Genomic DNA, 27195 nt, shown 5'->3' with positions numbered 1-27195 from the left:
GACTCCTAAGATTATCCTTGATTTTATTTTTTGGTTAATGGGTATATGGGTAGGCTTCTTAGTTTTATGGGCTGGAGTCGCATTATATTAATGTGACAGTCTCTCTAAAGACTAATTGCTTCCACCATGTTAGTAGTCTCTCTTCTTATTTTGTTTCCTTCTTTACAAAATTGAATGCAGACACAGAAAAGGAACATATGATAAACTACAACTCTGCTTAAATTTCAAAAACGCAGAACATATTTAAGAGGCACGCGACGCTACAAAGCATCAAGGCCCTACACACTTCCAAGTAAATGACCGCATAGACCAATATGACCACTTCAATAGTTCAATCCATAGATGCACTGATTATGCATTGAGCAAATAAGATCAATACCTCTATTAGTTTTACGTCCACCATGTCGGTAGCCCCAGTAAGTATAGCCAACAACATCTGGATGCTGCTTTCTAAACGTATCCACAAATCCTTTTGATAGAAAGTTGTTCTCAAATGATTCCCTTTCCTCAATTGTGAATCCAGCCCTTCTTTTGTTTCCCTAAGTATTTAAAACCAAATAATCAACTATTTAAATTGTGGAAGAGGTGCTACTCTCAACAAGATGAAGAAAGGGGACATGTACAAAAAGGTAATGTTGTCATGTTTTTAGCCAAGCGACTTCCTTTCAATGTTATAACTATAGAATTAAAGCAATATAGTATCAGGATGACCAATGTTGAAGGATAAAAAGCTAAATGATGTAAGTTGGAGCATTTGACTTGTCTTAGTATAATCCAAAATAATTTTATAAGTTTCAATTCTATTTAATCCACATATTTTTGCCGTTTACCACCATGATTCATCATATTTACCCTGTTGCCTCAACAAAGGCTTTCGCTCCAAGGTGATATGGAATGGTTGAATCTAGACAACCTTTTCACTGAAATTGCAAGGAAAATATTTCTTATTGACTCTTCACAAAGCCTAGATGGTTTTCCACTACTTCATGAAAAAAGAGGACCATTTATCCTGTTTCATAGTATTATGTTTAATGGCAAACTGTTAAAACAATCGCAAATGAAAATAAGCCAAAACTTCTAAAGATAAACAATATAAAACCAACTGGCATAGTGTGATGATCCGCACAAAATCCGGACCATAACAAATAGGTATTAGCTACTCATATTAAACAAGTGGATTGTACCAAATTTTGCTACAAACTTACCGCAGGGTTGTAAATGTCGATCTCTTGATGTGCACAATTCAGATCACCAGTCAATATTACAGGTTTTGACTTTTCTAGTTCCTGCATAATACGAACGCCAATCAATAACTTTGGTAGACACCCTGTAGATAATTTAGATCTAACATCTCCACCACATATATACAGTGTCAGAGCAGGCAAGCAAATCTAAAGCATAAAAAGAACAAAGCCAAAGTCCCAAAATGAAATGAGGATCTAATGCAAACTGATAGAGCAACATAAAGCTGTAACTATGAAAACATCTTTGGGGAGAGCCCTATAAGCAAAAACCAGCTCTCCAATCCACCTACTTTCCCTTCCAATAAAATACCATTGCAATACTAAATGGCCCCTGAGGTCCTACTACTCCACGTGATACCAGCCAGTGATCCGTAAGGGGCAGATAAGAAAATAACATATGAAGGTAATGAAACTACTAAGCAACAAGAAAATGATGAATACTACTACACAAAAAATGAGCATCCACTCATCTAAAACAGGTGGGTAACTATTCCATATTAAAAGGAAAAAAAAAAAACGGACACCATATGTGAGAGGTCCAGAACAATACAGTGGTCAGTGGGTATATCACCATGCTGAAACACCTTAAACTCCACCTTAGGATTTCCAATTGCCCAGGTAGAGCCTTATAGTCCGAATGACTAATCAATTATTGAGATATGAAAAGATGGAAGTTGCAGAAATTAATACAGCTGACGTGATACCTTGAAGTAAACAGAAGTAGAATGTGCAGGAAACTTATAAAAAGCTAATGCCAAAAAATACACATGCTTGATCAAGTGAATATGAAAATTTTAAAGGAAATACTATTTAGATCATGTTAAGATAATGAAACAACTTATAAAAGCATGATACAACATCGTAATAGCTTTAATCCCAAAAGCAAAAGAGCTACATAAATTTCTAAGCCATTAGCCTCTAATATAATATTATCAATTTATAATCATGAAATTCATGCGCTTCATTCATCTGTAGACCCTGAAGAATATATTATCAACACACAGAAAACCAATCAGTGGTAATGCGCTAGCATTTAAAAAGTGTCAGGAGTACAACAAACATTTACCAACCAACAGCAAAATTTAAAGTTTAATAAATTAATTCTTACCTTAATGTAATGGCTGAGAGATGGGTCCCATTCTGTAGTTCTGTACGACTATAACAAAAGAGCACTTCTCAGAATAACTTGTTCTGAATGAATATATATTTTGATGACAAACTCCTTAATCTAAAGAATACCAGGGTAGTGAAGATTAGAAGCAATCAATTACCAGTCTCCTTAGTCCATCCCCAGAATTAGGAACATATACACACAATAAATAAAAAGAGTCAAACTCTGCAGTCACCACACGCCCCTCGGCATCGTGGTTGGGTATGCCAAGGCCATATCTTACGGAAAGTGGTTTTATCTGAGAGACAAACAAATAAAATCAGCAGACACAATTACCCAGCATCGGTCACAACTTAAGCATGCATAAATTTTTCTCTTTCCTATTTCTTTTCACACAATTAAAGCATGTGAAAATAAAGTGCACATTAACAATACACAATCCAAGAACATGAGTAGAAAAATCAGAATACAAAAACCAAAACATTATGTAAAACCAACTTCTCAAGACAGAACATCACATGCCAAACGTAAATAAAAGAAGTGGAGACGGTAAAAGAAGAACAACATTCCAAACGTAGCATGCAATGGACATATATGGAAGGATAACAACTACGGCCGTGTTCATTTGGACTGAACCCGTCTGAACTGAATCGACTACCGAGAGCTTAATAGACCTGACGTGAAATGAACTTAATCAAACATGATTAACTTAAGTCAACATAATTAAATTTGACTTAACTTAAAACTTAATTAACTTAATTGACTTAAATAACCTTAAATTACTTAACTTAACTTAGTTTAGGGGGTGTTTGGCCTTGCTGTTATAAAAAAGTGAGTAATTAGTGAGCAATATTTTGTTTGGCCAATTTTTTTTAAAAGGATTTCTTCATAAACTACTACTTAGAAAATTTATCGGTGTTTGGCCAAATTTTTAAAAAAATTGTTTTTCATTGTTTGATATGTTTGGCCAATTAGTGAGCACTTTTTTGTTTTTCTTTTAAAAATCAAATGTACCCTAAATATTATCATTTGAATGATATTTATATTGACGAAATTTGGAAATATTTTGTATAGACACCCAAATATTATTTTTTGCATGTGCTAAAATCTTACGAATACAAAGAAAAATTAGAAGTAAAAGCACCAATTTGCTACTTCTACTTCTACTGACCTAATGGGTAGTTTATGGTTTTTCAAAAGTAGTTTTACACTCCCTAAAAAATAGTATTTGACCTAACTTCTATTTTTTCATTTACAAAAGCACTTCTAAAGCTAGGCCAAACAACACCTTAATTAAACTTAACTTAATCCCCCTATATACTAAGGGGGCGTTTAGTATGGGAAAGGGAAAGAGAATGAGATCAAGAAAGGGAAATAAGGAGTAAGGTATAGAATTACCTTGAATTAAGTTGTTTGGTTATGATCTTGTAAGGGAATGGTTTATCTCCTTATTCCCTTTGTGGTTGTTAAAGAAATGAATCAATCTAATATTACGATTTTTTCTTCTAAACAATTTTTTTCACACGTTTTTTCTGTTACGACTTCCTAACTATTTTTTTGTGTCCATTTTTTTTTTCTACCCTTTTTTTGCTTTTATCTTATTCAATATTTCTTTTGCTATGCAACTTTTTTCAAGTAAACATATTTTTTTTATTAACTTTTTTTCGAGATAATTTTATTCAGCAATTACTTCTTGTCCAAAACACGAAAAATTGTTCCACATGACAACCATACAAAAGTTCAAAAGCAAAAAAAGATTATAAGTTCAACATACTAGTTTTTCATAGACTCGAACATCGACATCATTTTAAGCCAAAAGACTTTTGACATATACGCATTTCAATTCATCAGGACACTTTGAAGAAAATCATGAGCTTATTTGGTTGGGCCGTCAAGATCGGAGTTACTTCCAAAGTTTCTTGCGGACTAATACCTTCCAAAACAAGTAGTACATCTAGTACTTTTTCACCCTTCTCGCTTATTTCTTGCTCACGTTCATCAGCACGTTGCTCACGTTAGCCATGATAGAAAGATGAACATTCATATTATCATAAAACCTTGCAAAGAAGCTAACTCAGAATTGCTAGAATTATTGACACGCGGCGTTGAGCAGGGGCGACGTCGGTTTTTTTTTTTTGAAAGTTACGTTGTTATGAGTGAAGGAGAAAAAAAGATGGGTAAGGAAGGGAATGAAATTCTAAACCTTGGGGGTAGTGGTATGAGTTTAGAATAACCTAATAATTCTAGCAATTCTAAGTTAACTTCTTTACAAGGTTTTATGAAAGACACGAATGCTCATCTTTCTACCATGGCTAATGTGATGTCCCGAGCTGATCAACGTGAGTAACGTGCTGATGAGCGTGAGCAAGAAACAAGCGAGAAGGGTGAAAAAGTGCTAGATGTACTACTTGCTTTGGAAGGTACTACTCCGGAAGAAACTTTGGAAGTAACTCCGATCTTGACGGCCCAACCAAATAAGCTCATGATTTTCTTCAAAGTGTCCTGATAAATTGAAATGCGTATATGTCAAAAGTCTTTTGGCTTAAAAAGATGTCGATGTTCGAGTCTATGAAAAACTAGTACGTTGAACTTATAATTTTTTTTACTTTTGAACTTTTTTATGGTTGTCATGTGGAGCAATGTTTCGTGTTTTGGACAAGAAGTAATATTTTGCGTTGCTGAATAAAGTTATCTCGAAAAAAAGTTGTATTAAAAAAAATATGTTTACTTGAAAAAGGTTGCATAGCAAAAAAAAAAAATTGAATAAGATAAAAGAAAAAAAAAGTAACAAAAAAAAATCACAAAAAAAGTGGTAGAAAAAAAATTGGACAGGAAAAAATAGTTGGAAAGTCGTAACAAGAAAACGTATGAAAAAAATTGTTTAGAAGAAAAAATCGTAATATTAGATTGATTCATTTCTTTAACCACCAAACAACCACAAAGGGAATAAGGGGATAAACCATTCCCTTACAAGATTATAACCAAACAACAAGTTTAATTCAAGGTAATTCTATACCTTACCCCTTATTTCCCTTTCTTGATCTCATTCTCTTTCCCTTTCCCATACCAAACGCCCCCTTATTAGGAGGTTTGTTAATAGGATAGATGGGTAAAGGGTATCATTAATTTGCTTAACCAAACAATAACAAAGGGAATCATCACTCCCTATTCTCTTACCCTTTCCTAATTATCCCTAACCAAACGCCCCCTAAGAGAATAAATTTCTCAAAACTTTTCCCTCCGAAAGGAATCTCTTAAATAAGGAAAAAAAACTTTGCTTTAATAAATTATTATTTTTTCATTAATATATAATCTTTTAATAACTATGATATTTTCTAAACTCTAAATGATACTCCTTCTAATTCAGTGTTTTCTTCCCTTTATTTTGGGACACAAGAATTAAGGAGGGAGTTGAAGAATGAATAAATAAAGACGGTGGAGTTTGTGGATTAGAGATAGGAATGAATAATTGGGAATTAAATAAGGAATTGTGAGTTATGTGGGGTATGGTAATAGGAGAGAGGGATGAATAAAATAAGAGTAAAAGTTAGGTGGGGTTTGGTGATAGGAGAAATGAATGAATAAAATAAAAGTAAAAAGTTTCCAAAATAAAAAATGGGAAGAAAACCTGAATAATCCGTTTAAGGAAATAGGGAAGAAAACAGTGAATCGGAGGGAGTATTGCGTATCGTCTAATTAAAATAAAAACAAAACTGGTATAAATCTAAAAATTATAATTTGCTAAATCTTTTATAAGTGCTGTTGTTATATACTAGAGAAGCGAATGATTTAACACATACAAACTTCGTATACAAAAATTAAATTTATATTTTATACTCCCTCCCATCCACTCTTTTCTTCCCATTTGAAGTGGGCACGAAGATTAAGGGTGAGGAGTATAATATTGATAAAGATATGTGTAGGTTTGGTAATTGGAGATGATGTATCACTTTCATATATACTTTTATAGCTCCCTTTACATCATATTTCATACCGTTTCGTGCCTATTATATCATTTATATGCTTTATTTCAATGAATTGTCGATACTGCCGCTATTTTGTGTTTTGATGCAGAAATGACTCAATATGAGTGTGATCAAGCTGAGATTAGCATAGCGGAGACGGCACGGTAGAGTACACGAAGCATGGCACGGGAAACGAGGAATCACGAAGACTAGAAGTGAAAGAAGAGAAGAAAGAACCTGTGAAGCAAGTTCCTCGATCGAGTCATCACGACTCGATCGAGCAGCTGTCCTCGACCGAGTCACTTGCGACTCGATCGAGGATCCTCTCTGACGGGTTTATTTCCGGAATTTCCTAAAACGTTAATCTTTTGTTATAAATTAAAGACTCGTGTTTTATTGTAAACCGACGTTACTTTTGCTTGGATATTGCTGGGAAAACTCTCTTAGAACCCTAATCTCTCCTTTGTATGGTACTAATCTTTCCCCATTAATTAAATCGTTATTGTTTTATGTTCTTCAATTATTGTTTTACGCTTTTAATCATGCTTTCATCTTTAATCATATTCGTTGTTGTTATTATAATTATGAGTAGCTAATCCCCTCATCTAGGATGAAGGGGATCTAGGTTAATTAAAAGGGAAAGTCAATTAGTTGCTATTGATATCATTAAAGTTGTTGTTTGATTATTGTGATTCTTCTAGTTAATCAACTTGAGGCCTGAGTTATTAATTAGTGTAGCGAATCGATCCTATCGCCGACCGGGTTAGAATTGATATAGGCTGCGATAATCAAATAGAGAGTATCTAATTATAGCGACCGCATGTTAGAATCGATCTAAAGGGCATAATTGAGTCGACCGATCTTATGACCTTAAACAACTTGATAGATTTAGTAATTGATTGATAATCCCCGACTGATTGACCTAGTGAACCTAATTCCTAGACTTTTAATAATATTGTTATTCATCCTTTACTTATATTGCAATTAGTTTGTTAGAATCAACTCAAAACAAAACCCCCGAAATCGGTTACTTCTAGACAGCTTAAATACTCTTAGACTTAGCTTTCACCGCCTCCCTGTGGATTCGATACCTGTCTTATCACTAGCTATTCTTGTTAGTCCTGAGATAGTTTTACTTTGATTTGGTAATACGACTTTAGCCACATCAGGAGAGAGATATGAATAATTAGGATTATTAAATATTAATAAAGGAGATGGGTGGGGTTTGGTTATTGGAGAGGTAGGAATAATTAGAATTAAATATTAATAAATGATATAGTGGGGTTTGATGAGTGGAGAGAGAGTTAGGAGTATAATATTTTAATCAAGAAGTGGGTCAAGTAGAAGACTTGAGTATACTTGACGTCGAAACGGCGAGCTCCACTGAGTCAGCCGGTCGGTCTTACGAAGAGGAGGAGGAAGAAATTCCTATTTATGATATTCTTATTCCTGACATTCCAGTTATCACTGAAATTCCCAAAGCTCCCATCATGCCTACTTTAGCCAGTCACTCTGAGCCGACCTTGGCTTCTATTCCACAAGGATTCAAGCTGCCCACTACTACCAATGGAACATTCGAGATTCGGCCATCTTACATCAATTTGGTGGAACGAAACATGTTTGGAGGGACAGCTGCTGAGGACCCTGCAACTCATATGGAAAAGTTTGTCACTTATTGCTGTTCTATTCCATTAACAGCTGGAGTGACACAAGATCAGGTGAAGCAAGTGCTCTTTCCTTTCTCTCTGAAAGATGGAGCTGCTGAGTGGTTGAGAGATATGGATATGGATACTGAGGGAGTTACAGACTGGAATTCCTTGGCCCTTGCTTTCTACAAGAGGTACTTCCCGCCTCAAAAGACTAATGCTTTGAGGAATCAAATTACTAGTTTCAAGCAAGGACCTACTGAAGATTTGAATGAAGCTTGGACTCGCTTCAAGCGCTTAGTTCGATCGGTTCCCCATCACGGTTTCCAAAAGTGGTTCCTTTGCAACCAGTTTTACAACGGGTTGTTTGACGATCATCGTGCCCTTTTGGATTCATCTGCTCATGGGAGGTTTCAAGATAACACCAATGATGGTGACGCGTGGAAGTTGATTGATCAGATTGCTACCCATACCGCCAGGTATGGAAATCCTAGGGGAAGCACGCGAGGTACTGGAGTTGATAGTGCTTTGGCGCACACGGTGGAGACTATTTCGCCCAGATCTTTGAGATAAAGACTACCCAATCATTGGGTAGCAAAGAGAGAGTTCATGCTATGAGTCAGCAAGTAGAGGAGACTTGTGCTAGATGCGGTTTGGATGGTCACGGTGCAGCTGATTGTATGAGCACATTTGAGCAGGTTGCTGCCTTTCAGGCTTACAGACAAGGTGCACAAGGTACACCTTTCTCCAATTTTTACAATGAAAGAACAAAGGAACATCGGTTCTTTCAATGGTCTAGTCAGAATGTGCAAAACCCGCAGCAGTCACAACCGCAAAAGAATCCTTATATCCCTCCCAACAATCGCGGTAATCAACAACAAGGGGGGTATCAAAGGCAAAATCAAGGAGGCCAGCAGTTCAACAATCAATATCAGCAGCCTCCTCAGCAAACTCCTCAGCAAACTCCTCAACAAGCTCCGAATAATGATATGGCTGAGTTGCGCAATCTTTTGCAACAAACTTTGACAATGCAACAGAAGCAGACGGCTCAAATTTCTGAGCTAATTGCCCATAACAAGATGCTAGATACTCAGGTGGCTCAGATGGCACTTCAAAATCCATCAAAACAGGCCATGGGTCTCCCTCCTCAAGGTAAACAAGCTCATGAGCAAGCTAATGTTATTCAGCTGAGGAGCGGTACTTCTTACGTGAATCCCGACCTACAAAGCCTTGAGAAAGATGTGCCCATTACTATTGATGAAGCCCCTTATATGCATCCCAAAGGATTGGGTAATTTGGAGCTTAGTGATGATGAGAAAGAGCCTGACGAAGTTGAAACACGAGCTGACGATAAAAGTAAAAAAGACGAAAAAGCTGAACCTGAAAAGGTTCATCGACCGAGTCACAAGCGACTCGATCGAGGATCCACCCAGCTCGACCGAGTCACCTCTGACTCGATCGAGGATCCAATATTGCCAGCCGACGGTGTTTCAAAAGTTGTTTCTAAGGAGAAGCAAGCCGAGCCCATAATTATTTCACTACCTTTTCCTCATCGACAACAAAAATCCAAGTTGGATAAGCAGTTCGGTAAGTTTATGGAGGTCGTGAAGAATCTACAGGTAAGTGTCCCTTTTACTGACTTAATTACGCAAGTGCCGGCTTATGCGAAATTCATGAAGGAGATTTTGACAAGGAAGAGATCCTTTGACGCGGTGGAAACTATTGCTTACACTCAAAAGTGCAGTGCCATGTTGCCAATTAACTCACCACCTAAATTGAAGGATCCAGGAAGTTTTTCTATCCCTTGTCAAATCGGTCATCTTTATATTAGTAAAGCTCTTTGTGATTTAGGAGCTAGTGTGAGCGTCATGCCGTATTCTATTTGTAAGAAATTAAATATGGGTCCGTTGACAGTTACTAATATGACACTGCAGATGGCCGATAGAACTGTTAAGCACCCATTGGGTGTGTTAGAGGACGTTCCCGTTCGAATTGGGAAATTTTTCATCCCCGTTGATTTTGTTGTCATGGACATGGCCGAAGACAACCAAATCCCTATCATCTTGGGCAGACCATTCTTACATACTGCGGGGGCGGTCATAGATGTTAGGCAAGGGAGATTGACCTTAGCTGTGGGGGATGATACGATTATTTTCAACTTAGAAAAAGCATTGAAAAACCCCATGATAGAAGAGACTTGTCATAGTATAGATGTTGTTGATTTTACTATTGATGAGTGTCTTCCTATGTGTTTGGACAGGGATCCTCTGGAGATTGCCCTGGTTTTCGATCCGGTGATCGACGGGTTCATGGAGTCCAGTTCATCGAATTGAGAAGCTTCTAACTGGAGAGGAATGCCCACATCAGAAGGTATATAGTTTGGGTGTCACACCTAAGGTAACTGAGGTAAAGAAACCTGAATTAAAACCTCTTCCCTCTCATCTCAAATATGAATTTCTTGATGACTGTGAAATGAACCTAGTGATTGTCAATGCTAACCTAACTGAAGGTCAACTATCTGCTTTGTTGACTGTTTTGCGAACTCATAAAAAGGCAATTGAGTATAGCATTGACGATCTCAAAGGTATTAGTCCTGATTTTTGTATGCATAGAATTCATTTGGAAGAAGGCCACAAGCCTAGTGCACAAGGTCAGAGACGACTAAATCCTCCAATGCAGGAGGTGGTAAAAAAAGAGGTACAGAAACTACTTGATGCTGGTATTATTTTCTCTATTTCTGATTCTAAATGGGTCAGTTCTGTCCAAGTTGTACCTAAGAAGGGAGGTACTACAGTAGTAAAGAATGATAAAAATGAATTGATTGCTACTAGACTTGTCACAGGATGGAGGATGTGCATTGACTATAGGAAGTTGAACACGGCCACTAAAAAGGACCATTTCCCACTTCCTTACATTGACCAAATGTTAGAGAGATTAGCATGTCGTAGTTATTTCTGTTACCTAGACGGCTACTCCGGTTTCTTTCAGATACCCATTCATCCTGAGGATCAGGAAAAGACCACTTTCACTTGTCCATATGGTGTATTTGCTTATAGGAGGATGCCCTTTGGTTTATGTAACGCTCCTGCTACCTTTCAGCGTTGTATGATGGCCATATTTTCTGATTACATAGAGTCTATCATGGAGGTCTTTATGGATGATTTCAGTGTATATGGTAGTGCGATTTTGATATTTGCTTGAGAAACTTGACTAAAGTTTTGCGGTAGTTTGTGAGGAGAGCAACCTTGTTCTCAACTGGGAGAAGTGCCACTTCATGGTTACTGAGGGGGTGGTACTCGGTCATTTGGTGTCAGGTAAGGGCATTCAAGTGGATAGAGCTAAGGTTGAGGTAATTGAGCAACTCCCGTACCTGGTTAATGTTAAAAGTGTGCATAGTTTTCTTGGTCATGCAGGGTTCTATCGCCGCTTTATAAAGGATTTTTCTAAAATTGCTCAACCTCTAACTCAGCTTCTTCATAAAGATGCTCCTTTTGTGTTTACTGACAAGTGTGTTCAAGCCTTTGACAGGATCAAACAAGCACTTATCTCAGCTCCTATTATCCGATCACCGGATTGGAGCCTTCCTTTTAAGATTATGTGCGATGCCAGTGACTATGCAGTTGGAGCTGTTTTGGGACAACGAAGGGACAAGGTGTTACATGCCATTTACTATGCAAGCAAGACTCTCGATGATGCCCAAATCAACTATGCTACTACAGAGAAGGAGCTTCTTGCAGTTGTCTATTCTTTAGACAAATTTAGAGCTTATCTTGTTGGTTCTAAAGTTATTGTTTACACTGACCATGCAGCTTTAAAGTATCTTTTAACCAAACAAGAGGTTAAACCTAGACTTATTAGATGGATTTTATTATTGCAAGAATTTGATTTGGAAATCCGTGATAAGTCCGGTCTTGAAAAATGTTGTTGCGAGATCATTTGTCCAGATTGAGATTCTCAGGAAGAGAGATTTTGCCCATCGATGATTCTTTTCCAGACGACCATCTTCTAGCTGTAGCTGCAAATACCCCATGGTTTGCAGATTATGCCAATTATTTGGTAGGAGGTACACTTCCTCTTGACTTATTTTATCAGCAGAAGAAGAGATTTATGCATGATGTGAAGAGGTAATTCTGGGACGATCCTTATCTGTTCCGAGAGTGTGCCGATGGTATATACAGACGATGTATCCCAGAGGGTGAGGTACGTGCCATCCTTTCTCATTGTCACTCTTCTTCATATGGTGGTCATCATGGTCCTTCTAAGACATTTGCTAAGGTAATGCAATCGGATTTTTATTGGCCTACTATCCTTAAGGATGCTACTACTTTTGTCCGTTCTTGTGATGCATGTCAAAGGACGGGCAATATCTCGCAAAGGCATGAGATGCCCCAAACTGGAATCTCCGAAGTAGAGATTTTTGATGTTTGGGGCATTGATTACCAAGGGCCGTTCCCTACATCTTTTGGGAACCAATACATATTAGTAGCTGTAGATTATGTTTCTAAATGGGTGGAGGCAATTGCCACCCCCACTTGTGATGCTAAGTCTGTTGTTAAGTTGTTTCAGAAAACTATCTTTCCACGGTTTGGAGTGCCTCGCGCAGTGATTAGTGATGGAGGCACGCATTTCAATGAGCGTCATCTCAATTCTCTCATGAAGAAATATGGCGTTACACACCGCAGAGGATTGGCTTATCATCCTCAAACCAGTGGACAAGTAGAAATTTCCAACAGAGAGCTGAAACAAATCTTGGAGAAGGTAGTAAGCAAGAATAGAAAGGATTGGAGTCGGAAGCTCGATGATACTTTGTGGGCCTACCGTACTGCTTTCAAAACGCCGATTGGATCCTCACCTTACCGACTTGTCTATGGCAAGTCTTGTCATTTACCTGTGGAGCTTGAGTATAAGGCTATGTGGGCCATTAAAGAGCTGAATATGGATCCCTCACTGGCGGGTGAGAAACGACTGATGCAGTTGAATGAGCTAGATGAATTTCGACTGCATGCCTATGATAGTGCTCAAGTCTACAAGGAGCGAACGAAGAAGTGGCATGACAAGCATATCTTGCAAAGAGAATTTCATGTTGGTGAGAAAGTTCTCTTGTTTAACTCTCGTTTGCGCTTGTTTCCAGGTAAATTGAAGAGTAGATGGTCTGGACCGTTCACATTCATCGATGTGAACAAATTTGGGTCAGTTACACTGCATTCTGACACAGGAAAGACCTTCAAAGTGAATGGGCAACGCTTGAAGACATGCTATGAAGGTGCTTTTGTGGGGGTAATAGAGGCCCTTGACCTCTTCCCCATTGATTCCTCTTACTGATGAAGAATTACGGTCGTGCGGGACCGCAAAAACCAGCGCTACCGAGAGGCAGCTCGGATTTTGTAAATTATTAGTTTGTAATTAGGATTTAAATTCACGTATTGCTTTTGTTTTTTTGTTTCTTTGAACTTGGAGAGACGAGGAGAGGGTACTTGATTAGCTTTCAAGTGTCTTTTGCAGGAATTTTGACGGGATTTGAAGTTATGAGTAACAAATGACGAAGAAAGGAGCCATTTACTTCCTCGATCGAGTCAGTGCGACTCGATCGAGGAACCTATCACTTCGATCGAGTCATTGCGACTCGATCGAGGAACCGATGAAGAATTTCAAAAAGTTTAAAACGAAAGTTGGGTAGTCAGGAATTTGGTTCCTCGATCGAGCAGTGCGACTCGATCGAGGATCCAAAATAAACCCGGTTCCGCGCTTTGTTTATACCGGTTTTGTGTTTAATTGCTCCTACTTCTTTCACTTTCCTTCTTCTTTTTTCGACATAATTCCTGCATTCTACCTCCTCTATTACTCATTTTCTCCTTATTCATCAACAATCATCATCAAAACTCACTTACAATTTGTGCTTTCTTGCTTATTACTTGATTGAATCATTCTCTTGTGGTTATTTTCTCCATTCTATTGCTTAAACTGCTCAGGTAAGTCGCGATTTGGTCTTTATTTGTCTCGAAAATTCTGATTTTTCGTGCTTAAATCTTGAGTTTATTGTATTAAATCTTCCCTTGCTAGTATACAATTGCTATTTCCTTGCTTTCTAGCCCCTTACTTGTTGAAATTCATGCCTAATTTGCTAATTTGGGAATTAGGGTTCTTCAAAATCCGGGTAGAAATTTTGCATTAAATTGGTTAGAATTGTATTCTATTGCTTGGAATCTTCCATATTTGATACATACTCATGTTCCCCTAAGTTTTTGGATGCTTTCATTGTCATTTGGAGTCTTAAAAATTGATTTTTCGGACCCAAGAGTGCCAAAACCGGGACTGTTTTCTGACATCATTGAAGTTTAATTTTCTACTTGCTCTTATGTAGATAATGTCGACTTCCGGGCAAGGAAATAAGCGGACTAGAGAAAGGAGAGCACCGGTTCAACAACCGAAGTGGTTCTGAGGAGATTGTGTCTTCGGAGGATGAATTGTCTCCTTAGAGCGATTATCCATTTATCGCATTTCGTGACAAAGCACGAGAAGGACAGGTTTGTGTATCATTATCCAAGTCTATGAGTGCCACTCGATGTGTTGATAGGAAAATTTTGCGCACTTTGAAGATAGACGACATTATGTTTGGCATGTTTAATGAAATCGGGTTGCAGGGTCTTTTCACGCTCCACGAGTTATCTTACCCCGCCCTAACTCTTGAATTTCGAGTTCTTTTACTTATTTCCCAGTGATCACCTAATCGATTTCGTTTGCTTAATGTTGAACGGTCTTTAACCTTTGGCCGTATTTCTGAAATCCTGGGATTGGATAAGCATACTGAAGGGGACTTGTATGGTGTTGGTGGTTTGTCTGCTGTTCGGTATTTTCCTTTGTTTACTGGTTATATGGATGCCGACGTCGTCTTGCTATGGCTTTGTTAGATGTCCAACACGTTTGTCTTCGTATGTTTTTGAGATATTTAAGTTACTTGTTGTATGGTAGGACCGATAAGAGCAAGACCTCCACTATTGAGGTCTTAATACTTATGAGCTACTTGAATCCTTATAGGGAGGAGACGTTCCAATTCTCTCCCCCTGCTCTTGTCTGTTCGGCGTTTGATAGGATGATCGGGCGATGCGGGAACCTTGATTTTGTGGTGCTCTTGTCACCAAGATTGCTAGGGTGTTTGTGACTTTGAGGGTGATGACCCATATGAGCCCATGAGTGACTATGAGCCGCTTGTTGATGATGATTACCTTCGCTATGACATTTCTTATCTTGATATTAAGAATGGGACGGACCATTCTTTTGGAGGGTCCGCGGTGAGTCATACATGCTTCTTCCTTGCGCCCGTTTGCCTGTTGTTGACCCCCTCGAGGAGAGTACGGTTGTGGTGCGGCCACCACCCGTTACTTATCTGATTCCCGAGGATCTTTTGATTACTTTTTTCCGGGTCTAGTACTACTACCACCACCGTGGGCGTCGGAGACGACGTGCACCCACTACCCATCCGCGGTTTCCTTCCACCTGCTCCTCCTCCACCTCCTTGACCCTATCCCACTTCAAGGCTATGCTCCAGGTTACCATTTTGATCCCGTCATTGAACGGGAAGTGAGGATGCATACGGGCATCAACACTGCTTTGTGAGAAAGGAGGATGTGGGAACAGGATGGAGGCTATGACTTTGGCTTCGAGGGGGCGTATCGCGGTGTGTCACCTTCTTACTACACTACTCCTGGTGACGACAGCCGCGTGTTCCATCTTTACGGAGTGACTCCTACGGAGTTTGGGCAGTTTAGCACCGAGTTTGGTACATTAGGCCGTCCTTTCTACACTCCCGTCCACACCCCTCAGCCTACTTCTGTTTTTGCGGAGGACACCGGCATCCCTTGTTCCCAGAGAGGCCCGTTTGGCCGATTTCTTTTCGCTTCTACTTCCACTGCTGCTTGCTCCGGAGGCACTCGTGGTCGAGGCCGTGTTCGGAGACCCACTCGTGGTAGAGGCCGTGGCCGCAGATCGTTCGATCCCGAGCTTATGTCCTTATATGCGATATTGATGATATACGGAGCCCAGTGACAAACGGTGGTCACTACATCCCTCTCTTTTCAATTTGGTTTAGGGGGAAGGTCTGCTACATTCACGGTGGTATTATCTTTCTTTTTGTCTTTATTGCATTTCCTTTTTCCCCTCTTCCCTTTGTTAGTTGTGTCCCATAGGTTGCTGGATTTCTGTGTGACTGCTATGCTGTAGGCGTCACAATGAGGACACTGTGACATTTAGGTTTGGGGGAGTGTGTTTATTTCTGTTGTGTGCTTTTATTTATTGTTGTGTGAAAAAAAAAATCAAAAATTCAAAAAAAAATTGAAAAATTATAAAATCCAAAAACATGTCTTTTATTTATTTTTGTTTATTTTGAGTCGAGTCTTGGTGAATCGTATAGCAATTATGATAATTTGCTTTGTCTTTGCATTTGAGTCTCATTTAGTTGTTCATGTACATTGTTTTGACCTGTTAGCTATGATGACCAAAGCTCTTTACTCAAGTCTTGACCGTCACAATATGCCTTATGCCGAGTAGACTTGACTTTATTTTGTTGGTAAACCACTTAAATTTCTGAGGTCTTTAGAGCTTCCTAGGCCGGGAACATTAATAAACGGGTCTCATTGTTATTTAGGCTAATGAGTGTGGTATATGTAATATCAAACTGCATAAGTGTGACATTAGTTTCTTAGCTTTTGCGCGTTCATTTGATTAAGTACATGTGGATAGGCGATTCTTATCGTTCAAATAAGCCTTACATCACCCAGTTTTGTTAGCCCGTTTGAACCATGTAGCCATTTTATATCCTATTTCTTAGCTACATTCTAGAATTTGCCTACCCTTTTCGGGACGATCATGATTGTTTGAGCCTTATTGTTATAGCTACTTTGGTTGGGTTGGGACTTTTATTGTCATGTGGGTAGTAGCTATCTTTTTGTAACAATTGTGTGACCTCTTATGTTGAAAAAGAAGTATTGTGAAGCAAAAAAAAAAAGGAAAAAAAAAAGAGAAAGAAAAGAGAAGAAAAAAAAAAAGATGAATAACGTTTGCTTCATTCAGTTTTGTTAGGAGGTCGTGTGTGGTAATTATTGGAGTCTAATGCACATTTGGAGAGCCTTTACATTTCTCTCATACGTTGTCAAAGTTGAGATTATTTCTCCAGGTGGATGTTTGTTTTATTTATTAGATTTGGCTATTGGTCTAGCGCTGCGACTACCGTCTGAGCCTCACATATCCATACGTGCTTTTGCACAAGCCACTTCTATACCCATGCCACTTTACCACCATTCTGTCCTTGATACATGTACTTGGTCTGTTTCGTGAATGCGTATTAGTAGGAGAATCTCTTATCACATTAGATTGCATGCATATCTCATAAGTTGAGTGAGAGTCTTACTTCTTTCTATCTTACATATATCTCACCCATTATGAGTGCATGAGTGAAACCGCGAGAATCCGACAAAATGGTCTTGCAAGGTTGAAAGGTATTTGGTTGAGTCTCGGTATCTGATATACCGGGATTTGCCGTCACTTCCCAATCAAAAACAATTTATAAAACCAAATAAAAGTAGTATTTATTCGGGTGTCGAACACGAAGATGGCGGGGGTTAGATACTTGGTTTGTTTAAGTCTTTAGTTTAGTCAAACAAAATAAGATGTTGATTTATCTAAAACTAAGATGCAAACAAGTTAAATTAAACTAAATGGGATTGTATTCAATTGATGGAAGGCTAAGGTCTTTGGGTTCACAAAGGGCAATTAGGGGGAGAAACAAGGTCTAACAAGAAAAGGGTAATAACGGTGGTCAAGGGTTTAAGACTAATTTCTTAGTCACCTTAAGCTCCTCAATAAGTTGTCACTTGATCGAGATGAACTAGCTACAAATAAAGCATAAAGACTACCCAATAGCATGAGCACCAAGACGGATCGAATGCATCAAAGAGATGTTCTAACTTTCATTAAAACTCATCTATAAGCACTTCTAAAACTATCTAATAGCACAATGCACCAAGGTAAGCCAAACATGTTAATAAAATGTCCAATTTTCATTGAGGCATTTCCACAAACACTTCAAATGCATTAAGAGTAGAAACCACATAATCACCCAATTCAAAAGGTTAACAACCCAAATTCATCCCCTTAATTACCCAAATTCCCCCTATGACCTTAGATAAGACTACTCACTCATGTTCATGGGTGAGAAATTAATCAACAAATTGCAACAATAAACAAGTAAACATTGCAAACATGATAAAGACTAATACTTTTGATGAATAACAATTAAACAACATAAGAAATGTAAACAAATGAAAATAATGTAAACAAAAGATGAGAATTGTACCAACAAAGAGGAAAGTAACAATCTTGGACAATAATGGAAGAATGAATTTCTTCTAATCTTCAAATACAACCCAATTAACTAATTGTATACTAATGAGAGATGAAGAACTTGCATAAACAAAGGAAGAATTTAACTAATAATTATAGAAAGATTGCAAATTTTATTGAATGAAAAATGAGAAAGGAAATATTAGGGTTCTTGAGTTACAATATAGAGAGACTAGAGAGAATAAAACTAAGGTAAACTAATTTCTATCTAATTGGTAGTGTGATGTGATGTGTAAGGTAAGGTAAGGTAATGTTGTATTTATACTCTACTTTTATAATAATAATAGTAGTAATGTAATACTAATAATAATAATTATAATAACAATAATCTCAATCTCCCTCACCAAACTAAAGACACGTACAAAAACCAACAAAATGGGGATTTGTTTTTACTGAGGGAACAAAAACGACAAAACCAGCAAACACAAATGAAAAACGCAACACGAGATGTCCCAGCCGGCCCACCGGCGGCCGGTGATGGCACCGGCTGGGAACTCCCTGGAAACTTGAGGAAATTTGATGGTATTCCCAGCCGGGATGAGGGAGCGGCAGACGGGTACCCGTCTGGGAAAACAAAAGTGATGTGTGGATGAATTGATGCGTTGCACGAGCCGGTTGGCCGGCCACCGGTGCTAAGGCCGGCTGGGAGTCTCCTGGAAAATGGAGGGTAATTGGTGTGTATTCCCAGCCGGTAGGGTAGGCGTGACGGGTACATTTGGGGATGCGTTTTGTCACTAATTAACTCGGTTTCGATTCCGAGTTCGTTCTTGATGATGGTGACTGATTGTTGTGGACGCCGTGGCTGTCGAAGGTGAGCAGATGGTTGCTGGACTGTTGATGCAGGTGGGTTGTTGTCGCTGCTGTTGAGGTTAGAAGTGGTTACTTGAGGTTGAGTTGCTGATGATGGTGGTGATCGTTGATGCTGCTGCTCGTTGTTGTTGAAGGTCGGTGGTAGGGAAGTGTTGGCGTGGTGATACGGAGGTGGCAGAAGACGAAGCTCCTGCTATTGTTTGAACGGAGGTCGAGCAATGGTGGGAGTTGGGTTGTTGTTGATGGCGAATTTGATGGTGGTTTGCAGGTGCAGCGTTGAATGGAGGTGCAGCGGAGTCGGGTTCAAGCTGCTGCTTAATGGTGATTCATCAACTCGGGTTTCGAAATGGTGATTGATTGGGGTTTCTTGTGGTGGATTCTGGGCTCGACTAGACTCGGGTTCCTATTCCGAGTTTCATCGTGGTGATGTTGCTGCGTTAATGACGGAATTCGAAATGGGATCGTGGATGGCCTGAATTGATGATTGGGAAGGCGTAAATGGTGGTGGGGAATGACGATGGTGATGAATATGAATGAAGTTGATGAATAAATGGTGGATGTTAGGATGTATGGTGATGATGGCAGGGGATTGATAATGGAGGGTGAAGGAGTGACGTTGATGGTGGTGCTAGACAAAGTCAAGGATTGACTTTCTATTATTCATCATCATTCCCTTTAATTTGACTTGGCCTTAATCCAATCCGCTTCACTTGACCTTTCTTTTATTCACGAACTCGAATCCTACAAAATTAAATAACACAAAAGCAAAGCATTATTTATATAGCATTTATAATAAAGCCAACATATTAATAAATATATAAATATTTATTCGCGATAGATAAAATCGAATTATTAAATACTAATATTATTAAAATCCGACTAAATACTAAATATAACTAATGCAACTAATTATTATAAATTAGTAAATAAATGAGCTATTAAGTCATTTAACGCACACAAAATCGAGTCGGAATAAGGTATAAATGCGGGGTAAAATACGACTAAAATGCTACTTATCAGTATCATGTCACATCTTGAGTAAGAGCTGCGTGAGTCTATTACCCGTGCTTTTGAATTTGTTTTATTAGCACAACTTCGGTCATTACTTTGTTATAGATATGGACAGCTGAGTCTTGTATGTGCCTAGACATTTGCTCTGAGTTATTCATTCACCATGTGTTTGTTGTCCTTTGTTTTGGTCTGATTGCTTTGCTTGAGGACAAGCAAAGGTTTGGTTTGGGGGAGTTTGATGTATCACTTTCATATATACTTTTATAGCTCCCTTTACATCATATTTCATACCGTTTCGTGCCTATTATATCATTTATATGCTTTATTTCAATGAATTGTAAATCTGCCGCTATTTTGTGTTTTGATGCGAGAAATGACTCAATATGAGTGTGATCAAGCCGAGATTAGCATAGCGGAGACGGCACGGTAGAGTACACGAAGCATGGCACGGGAAACGAGGAATCACGAAGACTAGAAGTGAAAGAAGAGAAGAAAGAACTTGTGAAGCAAGTTCCTCGATCGAGTCATCTTGACTCGATCGGCATTTATCTCGACCGTAAGTCACTTGCGACTCGATCGAGGATCCTCTCTGACGGGTTTATTTCCGGAATTTCCTAAAACGTTAATCTTTTGTTATAAATTAAAGACTCATGTTTTATTGTAAACCGACGTTACTTTTGCTTGGATATTGCTGGGAAAACTCTCTTAGAACCCTAATCTCTCCTTTGTATGGTACTAATCTTTCCCCATTAATTAAATCGTTATTGTTTTATGTTCTTCAATTATTGTTTTACGCTTTTAATCATGCTTTCATCTTTAATCATATTCGTTGTTGTTATTATAATTATGAGTAGCTAATCCCCTCATCTAGGATGAAGGGGATCTAGGTTAATTAAAAGGAAAAGTCAATTAGTTGCTATTGATATCATTAAAGTTGTTGTTTGATTATTGTGATTCTTCTAGTTAATCAACTTGAGGCCTGAGTTATTAATTAGTGTAGCGAATCGATCCTATCGCCGACCGGGTTAGAATTGATATAGGCTGCGATAATCAAATAGAGAGTATCTAATTATAGCGACCGCATGTTAGAATCGATCTAAAGGGCATAATTGAGTCGACCGATCTTATGACCTTAAACAACCTGATAGATTTAGTAATTGATTGATAATCCCCGACTGATTGACCTAGTGAACCTAATTCCTAGACTTTTAATAATATTGTTATTCATCCTTTACTTATATTGCAATTAGTTTGTTAGAATCAACTCAAAACAAAACCCCCGAAATCGGTTACTTCTAGACAGCTTAAATACTCTTAGACTTAGCTTTCACCGCCTCCATGTGGATTCGATACCTGTCTTATCACTAGCTATTCTTGTTAGTCCTGAGATAGTTTTACTTTGATTTGGTAATACGACTTTAGCCACATCAGGAGAGAGATATGAATAATTAGGATTATTAAATATTAATAAAGGAGATGGGTGGGGTTTGGTTATTGGAGAGGTAGGAATAATTAGAATTAAATATTAATAAATGATATAGTGGGGTTTGATGAGTGGAGAGAGAGTTAGGAGTATAATATTAATAAAAAAAATTCTCAAAAAAGAAAGGGGAAGAAAACCTGAATAATCCATTTTATGAAATAAGGAAGAAAAGAGTGGATGGGAGGGAGTATTATTATTTCTGTGAAAAAAAAAACAATTTTTTTTGAGAAAATTTAAATTGAAATCATTTGAAAAATCATTAAAATACACATTTCATGACTTCACTCATTTCTCTTGATCAGGGATACTCTGACACGGCACCTCACCGGCGTATCACATGTCGATACGACACGATACATAATACGACACGTGATACGTGTCGGACACGCCGAAAAAGGACACAACACCGGTACGGTATTGAACATTTGTGACACTCTTACCTGGGTTGTTGCTTTGCTCATAAATAATCATCCAATCTTTGATAACATCGCCGGAGTTCGCCTCAGCTGGAGGACAGTCGCCGGCGAAGAGAAAGAGATGAGGCGCATGGAAGGAGAGTTGTAAAGTTGTGACTTGTGAACTATTGTAGATGTTACTCAAATAATTAGGGTTTTCATTTAAAGGGGGCGTTTTGGTCTTTTACCAATGATATTTTATAATTCTATTCTTTCTTTCTTTGACTTTCTGATTTAAACTTGCACGTGGGTGCTTGTTGTACGCCTATTTGCCATACATTTGTCGCTATTAACATATAATATTAATATTAATAATTAAACATATAATAACAATGTAAAAAAAACTCCTGGTGGCAATGAATCTCCTTCAATATTTAGAGATGCGGTGTCGTATCCGTACTATAAAATTGGTCAAGATACATGTTTGACCGTATTCCCGTATTATTGAATTTTCACAATTGCGTATCCGATACTCCGATACGTATCGGATACAATACACCTCTCCCGTGTCTGAGTAACATAGCTCTTGATAACTTTTCCACTATTTTTTTCATACCAAAATAAAAGGGATGATATGAAAATTTAATGAAGCGTCAATTTAAAATCTATATATAATGCATTAAAAGGTAAAGGCCCTATATACCGCGCATGCATGCGCGGGATCTATACTAGTTTAATCAATATTAATTTAGTTAACTTAATCTAACCTAACTTAATTAATTTAGAGGGTTGTAAAACGTCGTCGACGTTTTATAACAAATCGTCGACGCTTTTCATAAAAAAGACGCCTCTACCCTTCCTCTTCCTCTTTCTACCCAATTCTCTCCCAAGCAAACAACACTAAAAAAAAAAAGATGTTCTAACTCGGTTGAAGAACTACACGAGCAATCCACATCAACAAAACAACGATTCAATGTCAAACAACGAGCAATCCACATCAAATGCTAACAACGAATCTGAGGTACGTAATTACACAATCTATTTTCATTTCAATCGAATTAGTATGATTATTGAATTACATGTTAAGTTGATATATTGAATTACATGTTAAGTCTTCATAGAATTAGGATGAATGGAACAAACACGCCCAAACCCGTCGAAAATATTTGTAGTCGTCAATTAGGACGTAGAAACTCAAAGTCCCTCCTCATGGAGACGGACGTGTAGATTCAAAGTCCCCCATGGATGGGGACGTGAACATTCAATGTCCCTCATGGACAGGGACGTGAATATTCAAAGTCCGTCATGGATAGGGACTTTGAATTTCAAAGTCCACCATGGACAGACTTTGAATATCAAAGTCCATCATGGGGAGGGACGTGTACTATTCACGTCCATCTGTCGACGACAACAACAACAAACAACAACAACTACATCGACAACAACAACAAACAACAATAACAACAACAAAACACTAACAACAACAACAAGAATGAAGAAAAAAGAAGAACGAAATTGAGGAAAATAAAGAAGAAGAAGAACGAGAATGAAGAAGAAGAACGAGAATGAAACGATAATTCATTCAAATCAAGCAAACATCAATTACTAAACTAATGGAATCGAGCAAACATACAAATTTGACAATGAAGAAAATCGGGTTGCACTTGAGATAAGAAACCGGATTGCGAGAATGGAATCGAGAAAAAAAGGTGTTGCAATGGTGCGTGGTGTCGACGGCGGTGTGCTGGTCTGGTGGTGGTCGTCCAAGGCGGTGGTGTGCGGACTCGGTGGTGGGTTTTTGGTGGAGAAAGAGACTAGGGAGTTGAAGAGGTAGAGAGGAAGAGAGTTGAAGAGAGTAAGGGCAATGAACGTCTTTTTTATGAAAAGCGTCGACGATTTTTTATAAAACGTCGACGACGTTTTACAACCCGGTTAATTTAATCCAAAAGAACGGAGCCTAATGTCATAGTCTCAAAAAGTTTATCAGCTAAGAATACTTCTGAAATTGACAATACGTGGTATATCGGCTTTTTCAAAATCTCCCGTAATAAAGTGTTGGATGAAAGGAGTTATTCAAAAGTAGGAAAAACACTGTACACAACATGGGATATTCTCCTAGAGTCGTTAGGAACATACCCGTGAAACAATTGTTGTACCAGAGTATCCAGCTTTTGCTACACTGCAAGTCCAAAAGCTATTTTCAAAGCCTTCCAAAAGATCTTGGACTGGTTCAACATCCTTCTCCTAGTCAAAGATCCAACAAAACATACGATAACTCTTAGTCATTCCCCTACAAATTAGAATTCTAACTTAACCTCAAAACATGCACAATAGCAATGTTTAAGTGATCAAACTTTATACGATACCAAGCGACACAAAGAAAAGTAAAATAAAAAGAAGTAATATTGTTTTATGTCTTAACCAAGTGTCTAACTAACTTGTTCACAACAAACATCAGTCATTCGTGCCTCAGGTAAGGAGTGGTGCACCTGTCATTTGTTTCAGGTGTTGGGTTACATGGTTATAGTTCTGCAGAAAGCAGTTCTTCAGAAACCAACACAGAGTAATAAACTAATAGCATAACAATAACCAAAAAACAAATTATCAAATCCAGTTGCCTTGTTAAGAACTTAAGACAATAACTTTGGAGTCTTGAGATTTTTTCTAGCTACCTATCATGCATCATTACATATCTATCTGCATTTACATATTAACTCCAAATTTGATGCCACTGTAATATGGTGAAAGCTGAACCTATGCTGTTAATTAAAGCGTGAAACAATACCCAAATTTCGTCCTCTAAGTTTTTCACCCTCCTTAAGTCCTAAGTGTTCGAATTAAAAATAAATTAATAAATATATAAATAAATAGATCAGTTTCAGCTGGAGCAGGCTAGTGCATACAGATAGAATTCATATGAGACACTAGGGTCCCTTGCAAATTTAGAGAGAGATTTCACAAGTTAGCATTATAGGACCAAAAAGAAGCAAATAGTTGTTCCTGGGCTTCGACATACAGTTGAGACTAGAGAGATAATAATTTGAGAGTGAGCAAAATATTGATGGTTGTAAATACCTCTTCATATTGTTTGCTATCATTTCAACACACAAGAGTATGATTTACTTGGGCCCACTAGGTTCACTAAATACCACAAACTATTCAAAAGAAGTAACTATCAAGCTGTAAAGATGGACAAAAACATAATTCTAAACTTGCCTGTAATTTCGTCTCTTGCAAGCACAAGATATCGAAATCCTCTCTTTGTGCGAGCTGGAGTGCAGAGAAACTCTCTAACTTCAATAATGCCCGCAGACCATTTACATTCCAAGACATCAGCTTCACAAAATGAGCATCACGTGTTAGAGGCGGTGACCTCATTATTCTTGGATTGTAAGCACCCCATCCTTTCTGTGGTTTTTTGTGGGCAAATATGGTCCATGGCTCTTTTTCAGAGGCAGATTTATCAACCGCTTGAGCAACGTCGTCATGAATGCTAACAGCTTCTACAGCTACTTTTCTCTTAACAGATCGCTTTTTACCTGCAATAGTTATGTCAGTTAAACAGCCAGACACCCAGTGAATTTGGGAATGAAAACAAACATGTATACATATTATAAGAAAGAGAAGCAATGCTGAGCCAACTCAGACATGCAAAGGACACAAGTGTAAATAGAGAAAGGCATGCAACACTAAAGTGCTCCACTATATTATAGTAAATCAAACTTAAACATGATGGGGAGAAAACAGTACCAGAAAGATCACTGCTTATTACTGTTGTACTCTGCTTCACAATTTCGATATCTGTAGTAACCTCCACAATGTCAGAGTTAACAGACTTTTTATTTCTTTTGCTAGGCAGCCGTTTCGTCAATACAATTTCATCTGTGAGGTGCTTATCAGGAGATTGTTTGTCATCTACAAAAAGAGTATTGCTTGCCCAAATAAGGCATTTAAGACATAATACATATGAAACAAACTCCATGCAATACTTATTTAATCCAAGTTCACCATCAAATATAGTCATACCATCAATTTCTTTATCCAAAATAGTTTTCAACGCTGAAACAAGCTCTTGTTTACGGCCCTGAGTAGAAGCTCCACCATTTCTGACTCATCACAGATGTAACAGAAGGAACTTTAGTTTTGAATATAAATACACACTCATTAACATATTTTCTCTATTTCACAATACAACCGAAGACATAGGTAGAGCAGGATCTTGACCTAGAGTAGAAATCCATGTAAACAATAATGACACTATAACTGAAATTAACGTTGACTAGAGAAAGGAATGGGAAGAAGTGTTTAAAAACTCTAGCCCATCTGATTGTCACATGACGCTGATTATAAGAAAATGAAAAAGAAATGAAGACTTTATAAAATAAGAGGTTACCCCTCCCCATTGCCAATTCGTCTTGGGACAACTTGAGACACTCTTTCTTGTGGATGTAGCACAGGCTTATTTTATAATTAAAAATGGTATTAGGTTTCATGACTTGAACCTGGATTGATGATATGAAAGTATGAAACTACGCGAAATATTTGCAGCTAGGCAAGAACTGTTCCTCTTATTGGTTCATTATGTGTCCTTGCAACTGTAGAAGGATTCACCGTATGAGCCCTCATTTGCATACGAAAGGCCTTATATGCGAGGGATGTTAAAAACTCACGGCCATTTGAACAACTTATGTAGTGTGCCACATGAAAAAGTAAAGATTTGATCATGAATCTATAAGTGAATGAGTTATTCCCCTCATAGTCAGTTTTGGAATGCAGTCTTGATTTGTTTATGAAGTAAACGACTTTATCCCCTCCATTGTGTGTGGCATGAACACAATTTATGAAATCCACATAAAAGGTAGCATATTGAACAAAATTGCATTACTTTAAGCTACGATTAACTTAGTCGAGAAATCCACGTGCCCAATTTGCTGGGCTAATCTTTAACAGAAGACAAGCATAATTGTGTATGGCATTCTACTAACCATTGGGTTTATATCAAAACATATTGAGAGCAAAACTCTAAGCAGACTGGGAAACAGGTATCTGGTAGAACATGAACATAGGGCGCTCCCAAAAGAGCGCGCCTCACACGTTGAACCAGAGTCCTCCTCTTGCCTTGAGAGATATTCCAT

The 27195-nt window shown here is 38.1% G+C and overlaps 1 protein-coding gene across 1 annotated transcript; it reads right to left on the bottom strand.

Annotated features, from left to right (window-relative positions):
• Positions 1-298: 298 nt before the first annotated feature.
• On the bottom strand, positions 299-27195 carry LOC141589700 (DNA-(apurinic or apyrimidinic site) endonuclease, chloroplastic-like). The gene is made up of 9 exons (XM_074410328.1): positions 27046-27195; positions 26285-26400; positions 25811-26166; positions 25277-25599; positions 24197-24304; positions 2516-2653; positions 2353-2400; positions 1206-1286; positions 299-539 (listed from the first exon to the last, which is right to left on the bottom strand). Exons 1-9 carry the CDS (start codon positions 27193-27195, stop codon positions 324-326), a joined length of 1536 nt encoding a protein of 511 aa, XP_074266429.1. The 3' UTR covers positions 299-323.

The sequence above is a fragment of the Silene latifolia genome, chromosome 7 (genome assembly GCF_048544455.1).
Source record: "Silene latifolia isolate original U9 population chromosome 7, ASM4854445v1, whole genome shotgun sequence".
Taxonomy (NCBI): Eukaryota; Viridiplantae; Streptophyta; class Magnoliopsida; order Caryophyllales; family Caryophyllaceae; genus Silene; species Silene latifolia.
The sequence above is the reverse complement of the archived record's forward strand: the minus strand, read 5'-3'. Positions and strand labels throughout refer to the sequence as shown.